This window comes from Cricetulus griseus, chromosome 6 (genome assembly GCF_003668045.3).
Source record: "Cricetulus griseus strain 17A/GY chromosome 6, alternate assembly CriGri-PICRH-1.0, whole genome shotgun sequence".
Lineage (NCBI taxonomy): Eukaryota > Metazoa > Chordata > Mammalia > Rodentia > Cricetidae > Cricetulus > Cricetulus griseus.
The window spans coordinates 22828567-22855383 of NC_048599.1; the positions used below are offsets into that span (position 1 = coordinate 22828567).

The 26817-nt window shown below is 49.2% G+C and overlaps 1 protein-coding gene across 5 annotated transcripts in view; it reads right to left on the reverse strand.

Annotated features, from left to right (window-relative positions):
• Positions 1 to 1154: 1154 nt before the first annotated feature.
• Dlgap4 (DLG associated protein 4) overlaps positions 1155 to 26817 on the reverse strand; it is a 97079-nt gene continuing 71416 nt past the window's right edge. For all 5 annotated transcript variants that reach the window (XM_035446821.1, XM_035446819.1, XM_035446820.1 and 2 more), the window contains 6 exons: positions 14680 to 15041; positions 12354 to 12442; positions 11432 to 11844; positions 4657 to 4748; positions 3641 to 3796; positions 1155 to 2861 (listed from right to left, as the gene is read on the reverse strand). In XM_035446821.1, the coding sequence (XP_035302712.1) occupies positions 2643 to 2861; positions 3641 to 3796; positions 4657 to 4748; positions 11432 to 11844; positions 12354 to 12442; positions 14680 to 15041 (1331 nt within the window). In that variant the 3' untranslated portion in view covers positions 1155 to 2642. The remainder of the gene's footprint in view (positions 2862 to 3640; positions 3797 to 4656; positions 4749 to 11431; positions 11845 to 12353; positions 12443 to 14679; positions 15042 to 26817) is intronic.

The window sequence follows — 26817 nt, forward strand, 5'->3', positions numbered from 1 at the left end:
ACTCCAATGGATCAGGGGTGAGTGAGGGGGAACCAGGCTTGGATCACCCGCAGGATGCTGGGTAAGGGAGAGACCTGCCTGCTCATTTGCCTGAGGGTCCTATCAGTTTTGTGGCCAGGGAGAAATTGCCCTTGTTCTCAGGAGGTGCAGGTGGATTTTGGGAGGGTTCATTTAGCACTGCACTAGGCTGTCTAGGTGTAGAACCCCACATTTGCACTCTCCCACCCCTTTTGCTTCTGATTCCAAGAGCCTTCCCCAGGCCAGATCTGTCGAGAGGCTGTGTCTGGCCGCCATCCCGCATGGCTGGCCTCTTTGAGCGCTCACTTAAGGGCTGCTTCAATGCTGGATGCAGACGTCAGCTTAGTCCTACACAACAGGAACCCACTTATCCTGGCTGGGGGGGGTAGGTGAAGGAAAGCACTATGTGGACCCAGCACGGTCACTGCCGTTCGGAAGGCATGTTGGGATCCCAGGCAGAGGGCAGCCATTTTAAGCACAGGGATCTATTTATAGTTGGGGTTTCATAAGGGCTGGGGTCAAGCTCCTGAAATGGTGGGAATGGATCTGTCCCTGGGCCTGGAGTCACAGGTATCCTGGCTGGGTTGGGTCAAGGGAGGAATAATTATGTGTCTGTAGGGCATGGCCCAAAGACATTTTAAGTATTTTCCGACCCCATGGCCTCTACCTCCCCGAACCTGGCTTGGACCACCCCATGCAGCCCCTTTCTTCCACATCATGCTTCCTGCCGTGTCAGACTGAGGCTGGTCCACACCACACTTGCTTCCTGGTGAGCTCTGGGGCAGCCCATGCAGCTCTCCCCTGGCACGGCAGAGCACATTCCCTAATACACTGGATGGCCTAGATTGTTAAGAGGGCATCTGCTGGGGGTCATGACACACCCCTGCCCTGACAGATATGCGCAGGCTGGGTCTTTGTCTCCTCCCTTTTATAGGAAGTGTGCTGTTCCTTGGAACCGGATGGTGCATCAATGTCTTTAGGACACTGAGCTGAAGTTAACTGATGCCCTCAAACACCTTGTCTCCTAAGAGCTGCCTTGTGGTGGTGGTGTGTGTCTGACTGGGTTTCCTGGAACCATCTGCCATTCATTCTCCTTAGCCCCGCCTCCACCCTGCAATGACGCCAGGAGCCCTTAGTACACGTTACCTCATTTATTCTCACTACATGCCTGTGAGGTAGGGAGGGGCAGGGACTGTCCCCATTTTACAGAGGAGGAAGTTGAGGCACACAGAGGTCAAGTGACTTGCCCAAGGTCACAGAGGGGGCGGCCAAGCTAGAACAGGCCCCTAGAGCAGGCCTTGCTTCACCTGGGGGACCCAGGGGACCCCTGCAGCACGCGCCAGACAAAAGGATGTCCCCAATGCCCTTGAGTCATACCCACAGCATGGAACAGCCCCTGGTATGCCAAATCATCTGCTGGGTCCGACCCCCTCTAGGCGGCCTGACCCAGCCTTGCCCTCCCCATCCTGCTCTGTGGGCCTAGGCCTTTGCAGCTCAGGGCTCAGAATACCTTGGGAATAGGAGTATAGAAGTGGGGGACAGGAGAGATTGGGATGAAAATTACAACAGAATAAAAAACAAGAGGCTGGGCTGATGGGTTGGGTGGACAACCAAAAAAGGGGGGCTGCTTACACACAAGGCATATTTTTACACACACTTGTACACACACCTAGATATAGTACATGTAAAAATATATGCTATTCACACACCCGCCTCCTGCAGGTACCCCAAGAGCCGGTGGCAGCGGCGCTGGTGGGCTTGGGTGAGCAGATGGGCGTTTATTAAATATACACTCTAAGGTCTATGTGCATATGTACACATACGTACAGACACCGCCACCTGTCCCAGGGGGGACTGGACAAAGGTGCGGCCAATGACAGACAACCCCTTGGAAGCCACTTGGGAGTCCTGAATTTTCTGAAGGGGCTGGAGCACGGTAACCATGGCTTCCCCACACGTGCTCCAAGGACCATCACTTTTCTCGTCTGCTCAGAGGCCAGTCCAGCCTGACACTGCCAAGGCAGTTGGATGGCAGCGGAGGGCGGGCACCTCATCTGTGTGCGCGGGCCGACAGTGTGTGAGCACTTAGCGGGGAGGCTGGGGAGAGGGAGGAGTGCTGCCCATTTCTGTCCTCTGTGCCCTCAGCCCCAAAGGGTATGAACCAGAAAGCTACTGGCCACGGTGGTGACCCCTGTGTGAGCTCTGAAAGGAAAAGAAAAGCCGTGGGATGTTGGGAAGGGAGGGGCATGGCAGGGGCCCAAGGCTGCCGTGGACTGTCGTCGTCCTGTAAACAAGCTAGTCCCCAGCAGACAGAAGTAAAAAGACTGCAATCTGGAGGCCAGGCCAGGGCTGTCCAAGTTGTTGTTGTCCGCCATGGCAGCCCAAAGGGAAAAGGGGCTAGATTGTGGTATTTAAATTTTTTTTTTGTTTTTGTGAGTCAAGTCTTCATAACCTAAAGCTTGGAGGGACCCAGAAAAGCCACATTGTGAGCCCTTGTTTGTGTCAATTGGAAAGTTGGCTCAGGGTCTCTAGAGATAATAACCATACTAAAGGGTGAGAAAACGCTGTTCCATTTGCATTGAGTTTTTAATGATTTAAAATTGAGTGCTTTCTCCTTTGTGGCCTTAGAGCCTGGTCTGGGCCTCAGGGACATAAATCTCGATGCTGTCCGCACTCTCTGTGGCTGAGTTCTGCCGCACAGACGCTGCTCGCTTGGCTGCCAGGAGTCTCTTTCTGGCCTCCTGACGCTGCTTGTCCCCTGCGTCTGAGGCTTTGTCGCGGCTCATTGCCGCCTTGGATTTGGCTGGCTTCTTCGGAACCGGAGGTGGTGGTTTCTTCTCTTCCTTTAGTGAGACATCGAGGAGGGAACAAAAATAAAATAAAGGTGCCACGTTGTGTGTGGCACTGCCCTTTACTGAAGGCAGGCAGCTGGCACTGCCCCCTCTGCATCCCCACACCAGACTGGCACAAGCAACACGTATTAAGAATCTGAAAGCCACAGAAGCAATGATAGTGGGAGTAGCACACAGCTTAGGAGCAAAAAGCAAGCTTAGACTCTTGGAGTGCTCTAGCAGAAGAGGAGGACAGTCCCACCTGCTCCCACCCTTGCTGTGAACCATTAGGAGGAACCTGAGGCACAGGTCAGTAGTGACTTCAGCTGTCCTTCTAACCCATCATATTTCACATGCAGTCCCTGGATGGTAACTCACCAGGGCCACGGTCCAACATGACAGGCCCTGGGCTCCACTGCTCCACAGGAGGCCACCCAAGCCTCACAGAAGCATAGCTGCCACAAGGAGGCAGCACTGGGCCAGACCCCAGTGCCTCTGACAACAGGGCCCCAGGACAAGGAAGGGCCATTCTGCTTTTTCCACTTGCACTTGTGACCCCTTTTACTAGACATGCAGAGCACAATGGCATGCTTTGGGGACAGCCTCCACTCTACAGCGAGCAGCATGCTGGACAGGTGCCAGGCATGGACCCCGCAAAGTGATGGACGTGAGCCCCAGCTCAAAGACGACACAGGGAGAAGGGAGCCAAGCAGCACTGACCGATGTGGGCAGCGTTATTGCCGACCAGGAATTTGTCCCTGGACTTCCCCTCCGCACTGCTCCATGCTCACCTTCCTCTTCTCGGGGGTCTCCACCAGCTGCCAGCTGTTGGCCTTGAGGTGGTAGAGCTCATCAAACTTCATGCTGATGTCCTCAATGGACAGCTGCAGCAGGTCCCAGAACCCTGCCAGGTCCTGGGCTGTTGGACGGGGGTTGGCATCAGGGTTCTGTGGGGCAGATGGGGGTCAGTGGGGCAGCAAGGCAGAAGCCTGTCTTATCTCTCCCACCACACATATGGGCCTCTGGCCATGAGGGGATTCTGGGAAGTGCCTTGCTCCCTTGTTCTGTGGTCAGGCCAGGATCTGAGAGTGAATGAAGCCAGCTCTGGTCATGGCTAGTGCCAGTAGCAAGAATCCCTGGGAGCAGTTTCATCATGAGTGGGCCCTGCACATACATGTGACCATGGCCATTGGTAGGTTTGCCATCACAGGACTGTGGTAAGGAAGGCATGTCTCTTCTTGTGCTAAGCAGGCCAAGTTCTCATTTTACAGGGTGGTCTGTTCTTGACTAGTGCTTCCCAGGGAGGTAGGAAGAAGGCAGGCCCAGGCCAGCTGTGATCATGGAATCTCTGTTTTGTTTTCCACCCTTAGGCCCTGGAGACTCATTTTCCATTGTGTTTACCCTTGGGAACTCATGCTCCCGATCTGCTGGGACAAATCCTGGGACATGCTGTCCAGGACTCAGCTTCTGGCCCTGGGGCGGGCAGGCCCCAAATGGGCAAGGGAGGAGGAGACCCACCTGGCGCAGGGGTAGTGTTTCCTTAGATCTTACCTTCTGCAGCCTCTTGGATATAGAATGGACTAAATATAAGAAAGTCAGGGCCAACTGACTTATATTCTCATGTTTTATACCTCTATTTCTGGAGGACTGCCTCAGCCCTTCCTGTGTTGGGCATGGTGTATTCTGCCACCACCGATATAGTGCCATGAGGGGGCAGCACCTCCTCTGTGTAGAGGTCACAGGCTACAAGGGGCTCTCTGGATAGCTCTGGGCAGGGCAGCCCTGTAGTGGAGGTAGAGTCACTCACCAAGTTCTGCTCACAGAGGCCTCGGAACTGCTGGAATTTCTGGGACATCAGGAGCTGGGCACTGCCCACAGCACTGAGGACTTTTCCTAGGACTGAGAGACCGAGGAAGTAGCTCAGCATACACGGCAGGGCTGGACAGGTGCCAGGCATGGAGGATGGAAGGTGGGGCTCTGGTCATGTGTATACACGTGCATGTATATTCATTGTTAACAGAACATGGGCTGTGCTAGGGTGGAAAGGAAATTGGAGCTCACATATACGTGTGTGTACATATCATATACACACATAAAGTGTTTTTATTTATATATTAACCCATTGGGTTTTTTTTTTGTTGTTGTTTTGGGGTTTTTTAAGACAGGGTTTCTCCATGCAGACTTGGCTGTCCTGGAATTTGCTCTGTAGACCAGACTGGCCTCGAACTCACCTTCCTCTGCCTTGGATTAAAGACATGTGCCACCACTACCACCTGGCTAACACATCCTTATTAAGGAAAATGTAAACAGATGAGGGCAGTGCTGGTAATTCCAGCATTTAGGAGATAGAGGCAAATGTCAAGAGTTTGAGGCCATCCTGGGCGATGAGAGACCTTGTCTTATAGATGTCAGCAGAGAGCTGTGCATGGTGGCTCACATTGTTAATTCCAGGACTTGGAAGCAGACACAGGTGGTCATGTTATCTGCTGCAGCCAGAACCTCATCCCCATTTCTAAGGAAATGTGACGGCAATAAAGTAGAAGCAGCTTAAATGGGAAGACTTTCCAAAGAAATGTAAACTACCATGGACTCTAGAAGAAATAGAGGGACTGTTGATATGGCTCAGTGGGCAAACACTTGTCATATGCCTAATGACCTTAGTTCCATCCCTGGAACCTGTGTAAATGGAAGGAGAGTGGACTCCACCAAGTGCCCTCTGATCTCCATACCCTCCCATCACACACACACACACACTCAACACTAAGTACCTTTTAGTTAGAAAGCAAGAAAAGCTAGAGGGTGCTATCTAGCACTTCTGGATAGAGAACCAGAAGCTATCCTGGGGGCACACAGCAACACTGTTTAAAACAAATGGATGAAATTGGAAGCAGAGGCAGGCAGATCTCTTGAGTTCTATGCCAGCCTGCTCTACAGAGCAAGTTCCAAGACAGCCAGGGCTATACAGAGAAATCCTGACTTCAAAACACCCATAATAAAACAAGAAGCCACTATGTAAGTGCTAGAGACTGACCCCAGGTCCTCTGGGTAGAATAGTTAATGCTCTTAACCTTCGAGCGTCTCTCCAGTCTCTACCTATGATGTTTACTTGGGAGGCTGAGGCGTGATCACAAGTTCAAGGCTTGCCTGGACTATTCAGTAAGACCTTGTCACAAAAGTAGTGGCTAAACAGATAGAGGTTTCTTTAGGGGATGATTAAAACATTAGATGTCATCATCTAGACAACCTTGTGAATAAGCTCAGGCTCCATGAATTTTGTATGATAAAAGGGTGAATTTTGTGTGTAAAATATATCTCACAGTTTCAAGAATGGCTCAATGGTGTGTGCTTAGCAAGCATGATACCCTGGGTTCAATTATGTCTTTTTAAAAAATATTATGTATACAGTGTTCTGCCTCCATGTATTCCTGCAGGCCAGAAGAGGGCACCAGATCTCATTATAGATGGTTGTGAGCCACCATGTGGTTGCTGGGAATTGAACTCAGGACCTCTGGAAGAGCAACCAGTACTCTTAACCTCTGGGCCATTTCTCCAGCCCAATCAAGTATATCTTAATCATGTTGTTAGAAACAACAGTGAGAGCAGAAAACTAGAAAATCCACTGCTTACTAGTGGTACGGACCAAGAAGGGTACACACTACTGAGCAGTTCAGATCAGCAAAATGAAAGAAACACAAGTGCAAGTGTTAAGATAACACCACTGGGTCTCAATAACAATGGTTGGGTTTTGTTTTGAGACAAGGTCTTATGTAGCCCAGGCTGGCCTTGAACTTGCTATACAGTGGAGCCTGGCCTTAAATTCCTGATCCTTCTGCCTCAGCCTCCCGGGTGAAAGAATTACAGGCTTGTACCAGTCTTGACAACTGCAATTAGTCTAATTGATTTCCTTTGTAATTATAATATAATTTTAAAAATTCATGTGTGTGTGACTGAGTTGGATGTGTACCATGTGCATCCAGGAACATGTAGAAATCAGAGGGCATCAGATCCTCTGGAACTGGGGTTACAGATGGCTGTGAGCAGTCATGTGGGTTTTGGGAATCATACCTGGGTCCTGGGACTGGAGAGAGAGCACTGTAAGCTAAAATACACTCTTTCCTCCCCAAGTTGCCTTTGAAACCCTAAGAGTCATTGCAAAAATGGGCAAAGGAGCCCGGTGTGATGTTGCTCATCTTTAATCTCAACACTCAGGATGTGATCAGTCTGGGCTGCTGTCAGATCCTGTCTCAAAACAGAATTAGTGAGCTGGTGAGATGGTTCAGTTGTTGAAGGTGCTTTGCTTCCTAGACTGCTGACATGAGTTCAATCCCCAGGACCCATGAGGTGGGAGCTGAGCCCACTCCTTCAAGTTGCCCTTTGGCACATGTCCCCTTCCCCATGCATAAATAGTTGTAATTTTAAAAAACAGGTGAAGTAATGGAGGGGACAGCCCAACATAACCCGACCTCTGTGTGTGCACACAGGGTAAGTCCACCTGCAGCTCACCACATGCACACACAGGGGCAAGTCTGATGTTATAATTCTGCCCCAGGGATATACTAAAAAGTGAAAACAAGTATCCAGATGAACATTAATGGCAACATTATTCAAAATATATTTCATCATGTTATTAAGAGAAGTCTTATCCTGGTGCTTATAATTATTATTTTTTTTGTGTGTGGGGGGGGTTTCGAGACAGGGTGTTTCTCTGTGGCTTTGAAGGCTGTCCTGGAACTCGCTCTTGAAGACCAGGCTGGTCTCAAACTCACCTAGATCCACCTGCTTCTGCCTCCCCAGTGCTGGGACTAAAGGCGTGCACCACCAACACCCAGCTATAATTATTTCTTCATTGATATTACCAACACAACTGTTACATAAATGTGATTTTTGCTATTTTATTAGTTTGATATTTCTACTCATATAATGTGCTTGTGTAAACTCTAAAAGGTAGATTCCCCTTTTTTCTTTTCTTTTTTGTCTGTATGTGCTGGGAATCAAGGGTCATTCAGGCTGAGCAAGTGCTCTATTACTAAGCTATACCCCAGTCCACTTTTCTTTAAATTTCTTGATGGAATGAAATACTACTACAAGGTCAATAACAGCAGCATTCTCTTGCTCTCACCATCAAGGTGTCACTTTTAAATAGGAATAAACTAACTAAAGTCCACTGGACAGTCCAGGAAAGCCTCCAATCCTAAAGAGAAGTAGAAAAAAAGGAACTTAAAGAAATAAAGGAATGCAGGAACATAGGAAAGTAAATACGTATAAATGTCTCAGAAAGAAAGGAAATGCTGCAATCATTAAGGGAAAATCTTATGAAGAAATGAGTGTGCTGGTTAGCCATACAGACATATGACAGACAGTCTTAAGATACGAATGCCAGCAGGTCGGATGCGGTGGCTTCACGTCTACAATCACAACACTTGGGAGGCAGAGGCAGGTGGATCTCTCTTGATCTCTGTGAGTTCAAAGATAGCCTGGTCTTAAAAAACAAACAAACAAACAAACCAGTAAGCACCTATGAAGAGATTATCAACAATACTAGTCACTATGGAAATACACGCAAACCACAGTGAAATATCACAGCTATCACATAAAAGTATTGGGAGAGGCAAGATGGCAGGCTTGCAGAAAAAAAGCTAGGATGCCTAGAGGCATGTTTTAAAGACACAGGATTTTTTTGTTTGTTTTGTTTTTGTTTTTTGAGACAGGGTTTCTCTGTGTAGTTCTGGAGCCTATCCTGGCACTCACTCTGGAGACCAGGCTGACCTCGAACTCACAGAGATCCACCTGCCTCTGCCTCCTGAGTGCTGGGATTAAAGGTGTGCACCACCAACGCCCAGCCACGGGATCTTTTTTTAAACATCATTTTTGGGCCAGTATGAAAAGGCCCTTGATATACTGAGATGGCAGCGGCAGTGAGTGGGTGACACAGAGACCCTTAAGCATATATTTCCAACCCAAAATGGAGCTGCCTTATGTTTGCCAGAATGCTCGAATCTTCTCTTCCAGATGGCCATGACTGCAGAGTAGCACTCTCCCTGGCAGGATCACAATACGCCAGCAACCTGTGGACATTTCACATGAGCACACAAAGCCTACACCTTGGTCCCATTTTGTACATAACAGAGACACAAATGGCCCAGTGCTGAAAAGCAAGATCCCACCACAGAACAACACTATACATTGTTCCTCTCTACTGACCATTTCAGTTCTCAGAAGCCAGGAGAAATCTTATCTCACACATCTTTGCCACTTGAGAGAATGGTATGTGGTATATTCACTAATATGTTATATAATAATAAAAATGTCTATGAAAATAAATAAAAGGAGTGCTCAAGCCAGCTGTAGTGGCAATCAGAGGGCAACTTGTAGGAGTAAGTTCTTTCCTTCTACCATGTGGGTAGATTAAACTCGGGTTGTTAGAATCAGTGGAAAGCACCATTACCTGGTGAGCCATCTTGTCAGACCTTGTCAGAGTATTTCACCATAGCCAATAGAAAAAGAAACTACAATAGCAGCCCAGGCTAGCCTCAAATCTATGGTGGCCCTCTGCCTCCATAGGGATTACTGTGATTACTGTGTGTCACCATTCCTGGCTATTCCTGTTTGTTTGTTTTAATTAATATAAGACTAGTTCTGCGGAGTCAAAGACTGACTCTCCAAGTTAGGCAATGCCCCATTAACTATTAGCAAAATAAATTAATAAAGACCTATCTCATGCATATTGCCAAGAGGTTTCACCAGAAAGTTAAGATCCTAAGAGCTTTCGGGGATAAAACCCAAGGGCAGAGAAACAGAATGGCTTTGAACTTTTCATCACAAGCAATGGAAACACTACACAACACCTATAAGGTTCTGAGAGGAAAGGATCTTAGCCATCACTTTCATTTCTGCATTGTTACACACACACACACAATGTATTAGCTTCACCTTTATACCTAAACTGTGAGGTCTGAAGGACATGCTAAGCATCTAGAAGAAAGTTCTCTTGGAATAAAATTTAGTTCAGAAAAGTGAGACAAAGACCATGCAGCCAGCATGTGGTCACAGCAAAGTGTCCATGGGGAAAGAAAGGCCAAAGGCATTGCTGACAAACAGGACAAGGCCGGCAGCTGGAAACATCCAGAGAACATGGCCAGTCCCAAGCAAGACAAGGGAACCAGAAAAAATAGGAAACACTCAGAAATCAGTACTTAGTGACTTCATTTTAGAGAGGAAACAGAAGTCAATCACACTGCAAAGAAGAAACAAGCAAGTGAATATAGAACAGATCACTGAAGTACTGGCAGCCACTGGGGCACTGGCGGGCTGCCTTTTGTCAGACACTCGGTGCTCTCTGATCTCTGTCACTAGTTTGATTGTTTTAAATACATCCTTATTAAATGTATCAGGTACACACCTCAAGAGTTCCCTGCCCCAAGGTGGGTGTGACATCAAAGCTGGGAACAGGCCCAAAGGGCAGTAAAAACAGACTCGACTCTACCAGCACCTTCTGAATGATCAAAGGTGTCCTCAGAGTGTATCATTAGGATCACTGAGACATCCTACCTGCTCTCTGAGGGTCTGTCCTTCCTGGACCTTTAGTTGTAGAGGAACCAATTGGGAATCTGGGCTCTGACAGAACTTGGTCAGGCTCCCTGCATACCAGTCCTTCCCCATACCTCCTTCTGTTTCTGTAGTGCTGGTGGATGAACCCAGGGCCTCCTGCATGCCAGGCCAGCACTACTGCAGGTAGTCCTTGCCAGGTCATTTCTTTCTTTCTTTTCTTTTCTTTCTTTTTTTTTTTGAGACAGCGTTTCTCTGGGTAGCCCTGGCTATCCTGGAACTCGCTCTGTAGACCAGGCTGGCCTTGAACTCACAGATATCCACCTGCTGGGATTAAAGGTGCACACTACCACAGCCCGGCCAGAGGTTATCTGCTAGCTTCTTTCTTTTCTTTTCTTTTTTCTTTTTTTTTTTTTAAGATTTTATTTGTTTATTTGTATACAACATTCTGCTTCCATGTGTATCTGCACACCAGAAGAGGGTACCAGATCTTATAACAGATGGTTGTGAGCCACCATGTGGTTGCTGGGAATTGAACTCAGGACCTCTGGAAGAGCAGTCGGTGCTCTTAACCACTGAGCCATCCCTCCAGCCCAGCTTCTTTCTTTTTAAGTGTGCATAGTATTGACAGAAACTGAGTGAAAAAGCAGAAATTGTCCTGCATTCATAGTTCCCTACTGCTGAGGCAGAGTCAGATCTGTACCTGGTGAGCAATAAGCACTCAATATAAGAGCTGGGGAGGTAATGGGGGCAACAGCTTTGTGTCCAGCACTTCCTCAGGCCTTCCCACTAACTACCACAATCAGTCCTCACAAGGTGCTTATGCAGCTGGAGATGAAGATCAGGAACAGATGCTGGGCTGGGACCCTGTGGCTAAGCCCACAGCCTGCACAAAAGGCTGCTACTATCATAACGCACACGGGAAGAGGGGTTAGCCAGGTGGCAAGAATGAGCACTGAGGCAAGCTCACAAAACAGCCCAAGAACCCTGAAAGGCCCCAGGGCTGGTGTGACACCAGATACCCTTGCAAGACCCACCTTCTTCAGAGAGGTTGTTCTCTTTGGTCTCCTTGTCCATCTGGCAGCACCAGCCTTCCAGTCTCTCCGTTTCTGCTTGAAGGAGCTTCAGGAACCAGTAGCCATCTCTGCGGCAGGCCCCAGGCTGGGCTGGCTCTGCTGGGGAGCTGGAGGAGGTCTCCAGCCAAGGGTCAGGTGGGGGCAGCGAAGACGCCTCCAGGGCAGGGTCGCTGTTGTCTCCATAGGAGAGGTTGCGCTTGATCTGGGCAATCTTGGGGGCCTGTCGGGGGCCAGCATCAATGCTGATGGAATTGGGGTGCGGGGTACAGTCTGGGAGACTCCTCTCAGATGACTTACAGCTGGAGTCATTGGCATCCTGGGTATCGGAGTCAGTGTCCCGACGGGAGGACATGCTGTGAGAGGGGGCACTGCTTCTGTGGGGGGAGGGTGGGGAAAGAAGGAGTGAGTCACCAATAAGGCCAGAAACCAGCGGCCACCTGAGCTGGACACACGGGGAGACAGAGAAAAGGATGCACCATCTGCTCACCATGCGCCTGAAGCAGGTCCCACAGCGCCCGCTCATTCTCTGCTCAGCCCTTGCCCACCCTGCCCATGCCCACACGCGCACACACACAAGGACAAGGTCATAAGGTTGTCTGTTTACTGCAGTGGGGCCAGGAAGACCACCAACATAGGGGAGCTGGGGGCTACAGCCAAGCCCAGCCTCGCTCCCAGTGGGGTGACTGGTCTCAGAGCAAACGCTCACGTGTCCAACCCGCCTGCCCTGCCCAGCCCCCATACCTGAGCCACCACCCACACCCACACCCAGCTTGGTTATTAGAAATCCAGCAAGGAGAAGTGGGTTAGGGAGAACAGGAGAGGTGAGGGCGGAGGGAGGGAGAGGAGAGGGGAATAGCAGCCACCACACCTCTGTCCAACTTACCGCCAGTCGTCCTCTACCTGAACCCCGATGGACTGGAATTTGGTAGCGGGACTGGGCTCCTCTTTTGGCACTGGCTGAATGCAGTCAACCTTATTGAAGGACAACGACAGCAACGGCACGGAGACAAAGACAAGAATAAAAACAAACACCACACTTGCTGCTGAAATTCACATTAGTGGGACGACGCGCAAACAGACATGAGGACAGACGGACACAAGGCATGCAGACACTGCACGTGGGCCCAAGTAGGGCCAGGTTAAGCCGGGCACTGCTCATTCTCGCAGAGGCGGGAGGGGATGGAGATGACTGGCTTTCCCTACTCTGAGGAGGGCGCCATCACATCGATCGCTTTGGGTCCGTTGTCCTCCGAGAGGTGGGAACCGCTCCTTCTAGTCCTCTCCTTTACACGATCAGAGAGAAAAAAGGACGACGGGAGAGAACACACACAAAGCCACAGCCGTTATCTGGTGTAGTTGAAGCCAAGGGCTGTCTGGAGGCAAAGATGACCCCCTAACCCTGGTGCGGCCTGGAAGGGGAACTGGTGGACACCTATACTCAGTCCCAATCACAGACAGCAGTTCTCAAACCCAGAACCCAGAGCCAGTGATGCTATGGGATCCTGTCCCTAGACTTGTCACACTTGCTTTGTCAAGGAGAGGAAATATGGCAGCAGCCATGCCCTGGCCCCAGTCATGGAGCAGCCAGCTAAAAGCCTACTCCTTACGGCTCCAATCCAAGGGGGAGCTCACCCTTGACCTGGGGCTTGAGGTGTCAGGGTGGGATGACAGCCTCCCTCAGGAGCTGGGATTCTAGGTGCAGGGGCCAGAGAAACTTTCTGGGATAGGAATAAAGTCACACTTTCTTTGGCAAGAGCCAGCTTGGGAAGCACAGCTGTCTCTAAAGACTGTGATGAGAGCAGGGATGAAGCCAAGGAAAGAGAAAGCTGAGGAAGCACTAAGAGCCAGAGTTCCTTCCCTGGTGTCGCATTCTCAATAGACGAACCAAAGCTAGTCCTGACTTTCTAAGAAGGGAAGAGAATCTGGTTTGGCCAACAAGGAGGTGGTCTTCCCCAACAAAGACAAAATGGTCAGAACCAAGGGCCAAATAATGGGCAACTTCTTATGTTCACACGTCACACCTAGAGAGGCTGTAAGGGTGCGGCAAGTGTGATGACTCATGCAGAAACCTGTATGTGGGGTGGGGAGAGGATGGAAGGCCAGAGCTGTCTCTTGGGAGCCCAGGCAAAGACAAGGGACTGCCTACGTTTTCTGTCTGTCCCCTCTCCCCTGCACCCTTGCTCCTCCTACATTCTAATGTTTTGTTGTCACCCTGATCACACTCACTCACCACTGCTGTTGAGGAGAGAGACATCCTATAGCCCCGATGCTGCTGCAACACACCCCACGCTTGCTCTAAACCTCCCCTCTACCCTCTCCCCACACCCCTGCCCTCATCTTCTTCCACTACAGCTGGCCTTGGCTCTCTCATTGCCTTCTACTGTAGTCTGGAGGTCCAGCCAGCTGGCAGAGGACTCTCTGGATTTGTATCAATTCTTGAAAACTGAAAGGCTGAGGCTTTGTGCCTTACTCAGCTAACAAAGACATCTGACACTGGGTGATATGAGGCAGTGGAGGGTATGCTGGAGACCATGGATGTAAGTATACAATGGATTTGGCTTCTAGATGGAACTTGGGGCTTGGGCCACAGGGCCCTGCCTATTTGGACCCTTTTTCTATGAAGGGGGACATAGAGACTGCCATCACACTTCTCACTTCACCATGGGTCTGGTGCTTTACACAACCTACCTGTCCCCAAGGCCTGAGTGGGCTCTGGGTCAAGTTCCCCTTGAACAACCCCCATGGTTCAAGAGCCCTGGTCCCAGGCTTCTAGCCCATCAGCGTCTATGTTCCACGATGCTCCCGCTGCCAAGCGGGGCCATTCCATATCGAGCTGACCTTGGATTAGAGAACTGTTAAGCCAGCCCCACCTCCCATGGGTTGTCTGGCAGGGCAAAGGATGGAGTGGACAGACAGACAGTGGACAGCAAACAGTGTACAGGAGCTTGCTGGCTGAGTGTAACTACATTCACTGGGACAACCCACTGGAGGATCAGAAACATGTCCACAGCTATGGACCCGCAGCAGGGGTGGCTGGACACAAGCGAGTGTGGCTACAGGCAGAATTTGGTTCAGCCACTTGGGGCAGATGCCCCAGAATAGACAGACAAAACACCTCTTCCCGGGAGACCTAGTGGGCCTCCACTAGATGTAATTACACGCAGGCCGGTGCACGGAGTGGACGAAGACAGTGCAAAAGGGACCCCTACTTGTATTCCTATTGATGACAGTTTCCTTTTGGGGATGGCCTCGGAATGGGACTCAGAGCTCGTCAGTGTCCCTTGTTCACTCTTCAGAGCTGCATGCTTAGGGGGTGGCTCCGGAGCTTCAGGGCCTGGGCTGATTCCACCACGTGTCACACTGGGCGGTCGGGTACTGCTGTCCAGGCTGTCTGATGAGTTGCTCAAGCCTGACTGGCTCGTCACTTCACTCTTGTGGTCCTGACTGTCCAGGTAGGTGTCCTGTGCAGACTCAGTACTGCTCTGGACGGTGACTGAGATGAACGGCTTTGATGTAGTACGTGGAGGGACCGGTGGTGGGGTCTTCTTATATGCCACTAGGCATGATGAACCTGCAGATGGGTGACAGGAGGTCAAGGTGAAGGTGAAGCCTCTAACCCTTAAGGGCCCCTTCTGGGCCAAGGCCCTGCCTGACTTGGGCAAATTCTGATGCAAGAGAATGAGAGTCATACATAGTAATGACCAACACAGGCACATAGGTCCTGTTTACCTTCTTGCAAGGCCAAATTTAGTAGGGAAGCCATGTTACTTGAAAGATGCTTTCCACAAGGCTGTAGCAAAGCATGACCAGTGTCAGAAGGAGGCAGTAACAACAGAGAAACTTATCTTGCCTTCCACAGGTCACTCTGTGACCCTTGGGTCCTGTGCTTTCTTAGCCTTTTTCCTACTTTCCCTCCCCACTCCCTCTGTGTAAACATTTTGCCCCATTTGGTCAAAATAATACTTAGCCATTCTCACCCACTTACTCCGCCTACAAAGACCCCACACAGCATTCTGCTGCTCCCAAGACTCCACCATGCTTGATACTTCTCTCTGTCCCTGCTAAGATTCAGGAAAATAAGACACTGCCACAGGTCTGAGTCACTTGAGGTTGGCGTGCAGCAAGGGCCCACCAAAGCAAGCCCCTACCCAGGTCTTAGATGTCCTCTCCTATAGGGACCCAAGTAAGCCCCTACCTGGGAGCAGGAGCCACTCATCATAGAGATGGTCAACTCAACGACAGTCCACAAAATAAGGCCCAGTGCCACAGAGGCTGGACAAGGGACACAGGAGGAAGTCCTCTATTTGCCAGTAGAGATCAACACTATATAACCTCATAGAATGGCTATGAGAAAGTGACACAATCAAACACTAAGGCTGTGGGGGAAATAGTGACACATACAACCACCTTGGAAGAAGGACTGTCATTTTCTTATAAAATTAAACATGCAATTATCACACAACTCAGCAAGAATAATCAGGCAAGTAGCACACAGAAAGAAACATGCATGTTCAGGCAACTCTATTTGTAAAACCCAGAAACTGAAAACAAGTAGCTGAGTGATTGACTAGTGGCCGTCTACACTATGGAGTCCTACAAGGGAGTGAGAAGAAACAAACGAAGCCACACGATGACTTGAATGAATGTCACATCACTAGCACCTCGTGGGTAAAGCAATCCCAAAGTTTCACAGTGAATGACTTTTTATACCATTCTTGAAATGAGAAGATTTTTAAAAAATGAAACAGATTAGTAACTGCCAGGGCTAAGGGTATACTCGGGAAGACAATGGGGAAGATAAGACGGAAGTCAGCAGAATGAACTCTTACAGGTGCAGTGTTGGAATTACTCAGTGTCGACATGCTCATAGCATCATTATAGGCACTTGCATTTGACAAGAAACTGTACTCATTGAACGCGCACAGTGTGTACACACTAATAGGGAAACCCAAGTAAGATGGGTGGGTGGTCTGTGTCTTTGCCAGCATCCTGGTGTGATGCTGTTCTACAGTTTGTGAGATTCCTGGGAACTGGCTACAGGGCAATACAGGTTACCTTCTGTATTATTTCTTGCTTTTCACATAAACCTGCAATCAAGTAAATTACAACTGAAGATGCATGGTGCTAAAGTAGCAGAGGCTACAGCAGAAATGGTCAAGAGTCTGGCAACTACCCTGCACACAGTGGAGGTGATGTGTCTGGTGTTTCCAGACAGGAGTTCTCACTTCCAAACACTCCCAAACTGCCCAGTTTCGATCAGACCTCTGGAGGAAACAGGGACTTCCTCATACACTCACCTACAATCTTTGTCACTAAATTAAGGGGAGAGCACTGAGGACATGGGGGACAGTTACATCTCTAGGCTAGAAGACCTAGAGAGAGGCGAGAGAAGGGCTCAGGCCGTGTGTGTCTGTATGTGTGCGTGCACACGTGTCCTAATCTCCTCTGCTCTCCCCAATGCATGAAAAGGGCAGGCCCTACCACACAGGCTGACAGACTAAAGTTGGATAATTCATGTAGCTACTTAGCTTTGTGGCTCTGTAAGATGGGGATATCAATCATACCCACTTTACAGACAGGTACATGCAGTTCAGAAAGGCTAGAGGATGTGCCCAAAGCTAGCACTGCTCAGTGGCAACTGCCACTGTGCAGCTTACCTCACTGTTTCCCAGGCCTTGGGACCCTACCAGCTGGGCACAGAGACATAGGCATATGTACTGAGATATCCACCCTGCCAGTACCTGTAGTGCTGACCACGCCCACTTGGGCATGGTCAGCGGTGAGGATATGATGGGGGAGTGAGTTTAGGTTTGATGTCTGGGCATGTGGCTCTCTCTTGTGTCTGCTCCCGCACAGGGAGCAGCCTGTGCGGATCCTTAGAGCGGGAACCTGTGGTGGCCATCTGCTTCTTGTGTGACTTCTCCCAGAAATAAATGATATTTAACCTATATTTGAACCTAGTCCCAAGTATCATTATCCATGCCTCCGCAGGCATATCGAAGCCCAGATCCTACTGCTAGGGTAGGAAGGGCCTACAATGAAGGCAGAGACCTGGTTTTAGGAACAGGAGTTTGCTTTCTGGGCTCTCCAGGGTCCTCATCTATTTGGTGCTTCCGACTGGCAACAAGCACATCATATTCTGACAGCCCTCGGCAAACTCAAAGTGTCCCACCCCATATTATCACTCTGGGATAGACGCACCACTGTGACTGAGGGCAAGAGCCCTTCTCCTGCTTGTCTAAAGTTATCCTATCTTGGTAAGGGTACTAAGACCAAGAAGCAGCATGAACCAGACAAGCCCAAGTTCAAATCCTGCTCTGTCATTCACCGACTGTGAAGCAGTCACCTTGCAGAAAAGGAATGATGACATAGGCTACATCACAGAAGCCAGGCTCTGCATGGCCCAACATGGTCCTACTGAATCTAGGTAAGAGGGAACTAGACTAGATCTGTAAGTCCCCAACTACTGGGTCTGTGACCAGCATGGAGAGATGGAGGATTCTGTAACAAGATTAACATACAGGGCAATTATTAAAGCCAATCCCACCAGAGACCAGAAGACAGGGCTGACTTAGTAGGGTTTCGGGAATGGGAAGCAAGTTTCAGTGGTGGTGGTGGTGGGGTTTATATCAAGACCAGCACAGTGAAGGTAGCTCTAATTTGCCCGAAATGTTCAAGAAAAAACCTACCTCTTACAGGGAGGGGGCAACTCAGAACCAGACAGTGTCCTTGTCCTCACCAGTGTGGTGGAACAGATACTAGCTGAGTTAGTATGTGTGGTGTTGCAAAAATGTGTTGCCTCCCAAGAGACAAGGAATCTACTACAGCCAGAAATCTAGTCAGGAAACAGAGTTCTAGCCTTCCTCTCAGTGCTACAAAGGGCCACAGTCTGGCTGAAGAACACAGAGGCCTGAATCCTGGCTTTAGAGAGAGAGAGTGAATGTGTGAGAGGCTAGACCAAAGCCAGCAAGGGCTAGACAGACAACAGAAGTGAACTTATCTTGGATTCTTTGTCTCTGGGATATAGGCCACAGTTAAATAGGGGCTAATACTAGCAGGTAGGACTTGGGGCTCCCTAGGGGAAAGGCATACCTCTGCTGGGCTCTGAACTCACACAGGCCTGATCTCATTTCCCTTGTGTGAACATAGGCTAGGGCCTGACCTTTGCTGCTGCCAGCACTTCATTCTGACCACCTCTCCCACCTCAGTTCCTGTGTGTTCCAGTGTCATTTCCTCTTCTCTGGTCACCTAAAATCCTGCATCAAAGTACCTTTCCCACCTTTAAGGATTCACTTGCGAAAGGCCAGAGGCAGTAGTGGGAATTCCGTTTTGGCACAGGCTCAGGATAATGACTCAAGGACTGAAGGCTGTCAATAAACAACTGTTGAATGAGAAAATGAACCTCATTATTGCTACCCAAAACCTACAACTGCCAAAAATTAAGATTATTTGTTCAGGTTAAGTAGGTGCCCGTATCTTAATCCTAGAACCTGTTTGAATTCAGAGATGCTCCAAGTTCTATGCAGGCCTGGCCAACACAATGAGTTCCAGGCCAGTCAGGGCTCAGAGTGACACCCTCCTTCTTTGTGGGTAACAGTACTTTCTGTGTAAGCATGAAGACCCCATAAAAGCTGGGTGTGGCTGTATGCTCCTGTAACCTCAATGCTAGGAGTAGGAGAGACAGGAGGATGGAGGGCTTATGGCCTCCAGCTTACCCAGACTGGTGGTGTGGCTCAGTGGGTAAAGCTGCTTACAGGCAAGGCTGATGGTTGAGAGTTTGATCCGAGGAACCCACATGTAAGGGAGAACTAACTCTCACCATTGTCCCCTGACGTCCATGTGTACACTATAGCGCATGTATACAACATAAAAAATTAAAATACAAAACAAAAACAAGGGAGCTCTGTCCAGCATGCCCCTGCTTCACAGAAATAAGGAGAAAAAACACAACACCTGACATCTTCCTCCAGTCTTCACACTAGCCAGGTATGGTGGCACACACCTTAAATCCTAGCACTAGGAAGGTAGGGGCAATTGGATCTCTGGGAGCTTGAGGCCAGCCTGGTACAAAGAGTTCCAGGACAGCCAGGGCTATTACACAGAGAAACCCTGTCTTAGAAAAAAACAAACCACCAAACCAAAATTTAATGGACGGGAGGTGGCTCAAGTGGGTAAAGGGATTGCTCTGCAAGCACAAGGACCTGAATTTGGAACCCCCAAACCCACAGAAAAGCTGACCATGGTGGTATACTCATATAACCCCAGGATTCAGGGTGAGGGTGGGGACACACACAGACAGGTAGATCTCAGGGGATGACTGGCTAGTCAGTCTAGCTGAAATGGTTAAGTCCTGGTTTCAGTGAGAAACTCCATTTCAATAATGTAGATAGAATAAAGGAAGAACTTGAAATCAGCCTCTGGCATCCATTTATGTACACCCAACACATTAATCTTCCAGGTTCTAAGATTCTCCCTGGCTCAGGGCCCTTTTGAGGTCCCCACTAACCTTCTGCTGTGGCTTCCACTCCTCTCACTGTCAGTGTACCTCCTCCAAACAAGCACACATTCAGGTGTCTTACAAATGTCCCTGTTCCAGACAGAACCTTTCTCCATCCTTGCGTGTCCTGTCAGTTCCTCCACCCTGTATCTTTCTTTTTTCCATCCGCTGGAGCACTCAGAGTTAGGGCTGTGCTTGTGATTAATCATGGTGCTTGTGTTGGTGTCCAGTGCCTAGACTAGAGGCCACAACGGCACCATCTGTCAAATCCACTTCAGAGGAAGGCAAATGGCCTAGAGACCTAGGCTGGTAGAACTGAGCAGCATAGCTCTGCTTTTTCAGCATTGACTGCTGCCTCCCTGCCCTCGGAGATGTTGTAGGTGCCAGGGTTTATAACACAGCTTAAGTATCCAACAACTAACTCTTGGTCCATTACTGGAAAGTTGTGGCTTTCCCTGAGGAGTCTGGGTGTGAGCACTGTTTCAGTTTCGGCCTGCTGATCCTTGTACTTAATTTCAAAGAACTTGAGTGAAGAGTCTGCTAAACCAAGCATGATGTTCATATATGCCCCACCACAGTCTTGTCCACCTACCACTTAGCCATGCAGGCCCTCATGCCAAGGCAGAAACCATTATGCAACACAGTCTCAATGTAGTTAGCATCTCAGCACACAAATCCTCATTTATTTGAAGTAGGTGACCAGTGTATTTCATTTCTGCCTTTTGCTTCAAGATTTCATCTGGCAGACAAGACTTAGTGGCACCTGCCTATGACTTACCACCTGGGAGATACAGCAAGAGGATCAGTATCTCAAAGCTAGCCTCTACTACATAGCAAGTTCAAGATCAGCTAGGGTTACAATGAGACTATATCAAAAAGCAAAACATTAAAAAAGATTTTACCCACTGTTAAGCCAGATGAATGTTTCTACATTTTGCTTTTTAAGGTCAAAGTGTCTGCATTAGTTTAGACAGAGCATCAGACACTCAGGGTAGCTGGGACTCCATATCCTTAGAGATCTGGAGATCACAGCAGCCCCTAAGAAGATAGCTTCTGCAAGTGCTTTGCTTGGGGGGTGGGCTGGATGATCCCAAGACCATTGCTGTCCTCAGTCTGCTGGCTCTTGGGACATGGTGGGGGTAGAGGAGAAAGGCCCCAGACACCTCAAGGAATGGATGCCAGGAGTGACAAACAGGAAGGAAACAAGGAACAGCCTTACAGAGTTGTAGAAGGCCCACCCAGATCCAGGCTCCACATGAGTAGAGAGGCTGGCCTCAGACACAAGTTTCCTTACTCCCCTCTGGTGGTGCTGCTACACCTGAAGACTCATTCATTTCCTTTCCCACTCAACAAGAAGTTGCCAACCCTAAGCTAGAATAGGACACTCCTTTGCGTGTTATGGCAGAAACTGCTCAAAGATGCCACATTCAATAATCACAGGTGTCTCTCTCTTTCCTGTCTCTACCTCAGAAGTGGGGAAGCAGAGAATTCTATCCAGCAAAGCCAGCATCAGGGACAGGTTGCCCTCTCAAGAGCCACTGTGCTGCTGACAGCTACTGGGTAGTAGCATCACCTCCCTCGAGATGTCTCAAGTCAATAACCCTGGACTGGCAACACCTTTCATGCCAGTACTCTCTGAAGTCTCAGGTAACACCCTCTGTGCACTAGGGATGCCAAGGTACCACATGAGATGCTCTTCAACCACAGGGCACCCAAGGGCTGCTCCATAGTGGAGCACTCCCAACGGTTTTCCCACCCTTCTCTTCTCTCCATCTACAGCTATCCTCACCTGCATCATCCACACACTTGGGACTTTTGTCTCTTGTTCTACACTTCCTGTCCCCTTTCCATCCTGGTCCCTGGAAGAATCCAACTCAAGGCACTATGAGACCTTTCAATCTCAAAAAGTCCAACCTACCCAGTTCTACTCAAGGACTCAAGTATCTGTACCTGCTTTGGGCACCAATGTCCACAGAAGCCAACAGGTTACAAAGGTGTCACACAGGTGACAGCTGCAAAGCTCAAGGATCTGGCCCTGGCCTGATGCTCAGAAGTTATGTTGCAGATGATGAGGGGAACTAAGGCCAGGTCTTAGCAAAAGCGCCAGTGATCAGCTGACCCTCGCGTTCATGGATTCTCTATCAAATCTTTAAATCAACTATAAGCACAAACCCTGGGGCTTTTATGGCCACTCTGACATGTATCTGAAGCACACACTCCCAACAGATAGAGGTGACACTTTGCCTTCTCATGTTGAGTCTCATCCAGTCAGCAAGTACCCTTTTCATGCTGTTTACTGCTGTGCTTTTCTTGATTTGCTGGAGGCCTGTTTAATGGATCCCAAGTGTACTGCAGAAGGCTACCCAGTGTCCATGAGCAAGAAATGTTTCATGGAAAAAAAGTATGTGTTAGATATACTTCATTCAGGCATTGAGTCATACTGCTTTTGGCCATGAGTTCAACATTAATAAACCAATTTTATATTAAATAATGAATCTTTTAGTGGAAACAAACATGAAGTAAGAGAGAAATCATGACCAGAGGCTTAGTGTGACCCTGTATTCCCACAGAAGCCAGGCTCTGGTATTCAACAACCCTGGGAACATAATTACCACAGGCAATAAGAACTGACTTCTGTTATATGGTAGCTGACTGAGTCCTCAAACCAAGACATGGGGCAGGTTCTGACTGTTACTGCCCCACTTCACAGAGGGGAATACATACAAAGTACAGGGCTTGGAGTACCACCCCCTATATCCTGCCCCATTCTGTGAGGAGCCATAAAGAGGCCACAGCCCTGATCATCCATAGAAGGGGTCTGGGGAGTGTGAACCACTACCACTCCTGAAATGATGCTTTCTGAACAAAACAGGTTGTGGTAGACCAGGCCCCTTCTGGAAGACACAAAGTTTGGATGGATGGCCAGACCCACTGGCAAGGAGCAAAGCAGGATGGGGCAAGGTATAGCAGGACAGACACTGAGCAGAGCATAGCTTGGCAAAATTTTAGGTGGTGGTGAAGAGGAGCCGGGAGAGAGGCCAAGAGAGAAAAGAGAGTAGCCATCTCTCAGCAAGGTCCTCAACTTCCCAGGGCTGCCTGAATAATGGGAAGCTCCCTTCACATCCACAAATCCTTCAAGAAGTCCCTGGGAGCTGGGCGGCAGTGAGAGAATTGTACAGCACATCACACTGCCATCTCTCCAGCCCCAGTGCATTTGGCAGCTCCACAGGGAGGTCCAAGGCCATCTCAAGTGGAATGAGTTCACATGAATCTGAATCCTCTCCTCCCTCGCATTAGCCTTGCTTTCCCAGAGAAATCCTGCCACCTCCAGAAGCCTGGGGATTTCCACTCTTCCCTCACCAAAACTGTCCTTTTAGGACAGAAGCTCACCTTACAGAGCCTTGCTTCTCTCCCATCACCAACCTGAGCTTCCCATCTACTGCTCTATCCTTGGCCTGTTCATCCTCACTAATTCCCATTCTCTACCCAGGGACCGCCACCCCCAAATAAGTTGTTTCGTGGAATTCATTTCCACCATCGTATTCAATAAGCAATCTGAGGGGCAATATTAGCCCCTTGCTTACCCTGTGCAGAAACCACATATCATATAGTTCTCCTCAGAGCCCTAAGGCAGTGAACACTATGCCTAGGGCATGTTTGTCACCATCACCTCTAGCAGTCCTAAAACAAGGGGTCCAGTTTCTAAGCTGTGGGCATTAACCACAAATTTCCTACTGTGCACCAAGGCTATAACCACAAAATACAGGTGCTGGTGAGAATAGAGTTTCAAGATGCTGGCACTGCAGCCCAGTGCCAGCCTTCGATATGTACATTCTGCTTGGCCTGGTAGATGTGGTGTGTGTGTGGGGGGGGGTAGATACAGAAACTAAGTCCCGGCTTTTCAAATATTGGCTTATAGCATGTCATCCTTTTTGCTAATTTCCCAGGAGTCCTGTCTACAAAGTGCTACTTGAAAAGAATCTCAAAAAAACTACCTTACTTTGATGTTAAACCTTGGTGACAGGTCATAAAACTCAAGCTTTTCATAAATGGTCACAGACTCTGAATCAGTGTGCAAAGTCAGATACTGCCAGGTCCTGTACACCTAGACTGCTGGGGTCTCTTCAGCATTCTGAATGACCAAGTGCATCCCAGAATAGAAAGGCAGTGTTAACAGGCTCATTGACTGTGCCTGGAGTGACAGATGGTATATCAGATAACAGAAGCAGAAGCCAAGAACTCTGGGCAGCTGAGGAAGGGCTAAAAGGAATGCAGGGCTGATAGGGGAAACCAGGAGTTCAGCTGAGGTCAGCAGACAACACTCAGACAGGCCTGGGGGTGGAGGCACAGGAAGGAGAGGGCCTTCCTCAGTGCCTGCACTGTGATCCTGGGTTTGGAATCCCAAGTGACACAGTTACACAAGAAAACAGCACGTGTGAAAAACACCTTAGTGACTGGTTGACCACAGACATGTCTCAGGCTTCGGTGCCAAAGGAAGACCCAGGTTAGGGAAAGCTGGCACCTGACTTTGGGCAACATTCAGATGACATAGGCATTTCTTGAACAAGGGTCATGGTCACACACTAGAGCCTGGTAATGGGCAATCCACCATTAGAGTCCTGCTGACACTTAGGAAGGACTCCATCCCTGATGTGGTCCTGGAGGCCCAGGGACAGAGGTGCAGGGGCAAGCACTGCTGATGCATTTCTCTGGTGTCCTTAAAACATCCCAGCACAGGAGCCTGTCAGAGACGGCAGCTCCCTACCCCTAATGAGATGGGATTCTACTATACTGGGTCGTAAGTCACAGAAATGCCTAGAGGGCCAGTATCCCTGGCTAGGCACCACTTCACTGCAGGCCCTCAACTCCCCTCCACCACCACCCCCAGGATAAAATGGCAGCTGAGGAACTGTCACTATAGTGGCTTTAGGGGCCCACATAGCTAGCTGCTTCTCAATTCCAGACCCTCCAGAAACTCTACTGGTCAGAGGCCAGGAAGATCTGACCTCAGGCAGAGGTGAAGGGTCACATTCTCCAAGGGGCCAGGCTGAGGGTCAGTCCCTGTCCATGTGTGCCTACATACTGCATTACTGGCACTGTCCTTGGTATCCCTCCACCTTTCCCCAGCAGACTATTTCTGTCAAGTAAAAATAATTACACCTCCAGGTCCCTGGAACTGTCCCTGCTGCAGCACCCTTCTAGTAAGGAGAGCACCCCTATGCTCCCACTCCCTCAGAGTCATCTTGCAGTCTCCCCAGGTTCCACCCAGGGTTCCACTCATGGGTCAGCACCCCTGTTCCGGTGAACACAGGCATCGGATGCCATTCTGGATTTGCTGGTCTGTTTGTTTATTGCCTGTGCCTTCAGACCCTGAGCTTCTTGTAGATAGAGACCTGTGGTTTGCATTCACTGGCTCCATCCCAGGCTTAGAAACACAGGTAGCAGAACCTGAGAGGTGCCGTGGTGGGCAGAAGACAGAGTACAGGAGTAAGTGTCATCTCTATGTCTCTCCCTCATGCTCCCATAGCCTTTGTTGCCTGAGCTATCTTCCCACTACCTCTGAAATCACAGCATGGTGGTATTTGGGAAGACTGCTTTCCAAGGGCACAGTGTGAGGTCCTTGAACTATATCTCATAATCTGACCCCTTAAGATGTTTTTAACCATCTTCCCTTATGCTGCTAAGGAAAATCAAGGTTCAGAGAGGTTGAGGAATGTGTTCAGCATCACACAGCAAATCATGTTCTATCTGCTAAGTACAAGCTCTATGGTGTTTGTCAAAACCCAACTTCATGGCATCTAGTCTCACAAATAGTAAAAATGCCAACTGCTGTCAGCAAGACTGATACATTCCCACAGAGTCTAGAATAGGTAAGTCTGCCCTTCCCTCCAGCATCAGCAGGGTGATAGCAGAGTGCTTTCACAACCTAAGTCGCAACCCAGGGGCACCTCAAGAAGGCAGATGGTACCTGAACAGCTTCTACCCTTCCAGGAGGTGCTCTGCCAACACTGTCCCTAGGCTTTTGGCTGTCCTGCTAGACTCTTCTACTCTCACAAAGAGACCTGTGACATCACTTGCCTCTTGAACAGCCCCTTCCCCTCCTAGGATAGCCACCTATCTGGAAAAACAGGAAAATGCCCAAGTTGGAAATGACACAGGTCCCACTGGACATGCTACATATAGGGGATTGGTTTTTCATGTGTTGAAAAGGACCCTAAAGCTGTGTCCCTTCTCAGAGGGAAGGCTATGACTGAGCTATCTGTATTGGGTCCAATATGAAGAACAACTGCCAAGAATAACGATCTGCTGTCCCTGGGAAGACAATCACTGTGGAAATAATGTAGGATGCTATTCCTATGACAGAGTCATCATCCCTGATCTCCTACCAGAACCTTTACCCCACCCCATACCCTCCCATTGGTAGGACCAACCCAGGAGCTTCTACGGCAATGTCTCATAGAGGACAAGATAGAAAAACAGCTCCTTGCTCCCCAGTCCCGGCTTTGAAAAAACATTGGCAAACAAAAGAATATTGGAGAGGGACAAGTCACAGAGCAGGCATGGCTGGGTTTCAGCCAAGTTTGGAGTTATATGGCATAAGACTTTGGGCAAGTCATCCTTCTTCTTAATTTCCACCACTTCCACAAAGCAGAAACCAGGAGTCCTGATTACTTTGCATGTAACACATCTGGACACTGAGCTAGATTCTTAAGGATGAAAAGGGAAGTCCACTATCTTGTCGCACACTTATTCTGGAAAGTACTGTCCCTTCCCGAAGGAAGCCTTGACTAAGAGGGACAGACATGGCTCAGATCCTACTGCAAGCAACTGCAGAATTATGTCTGGGGCC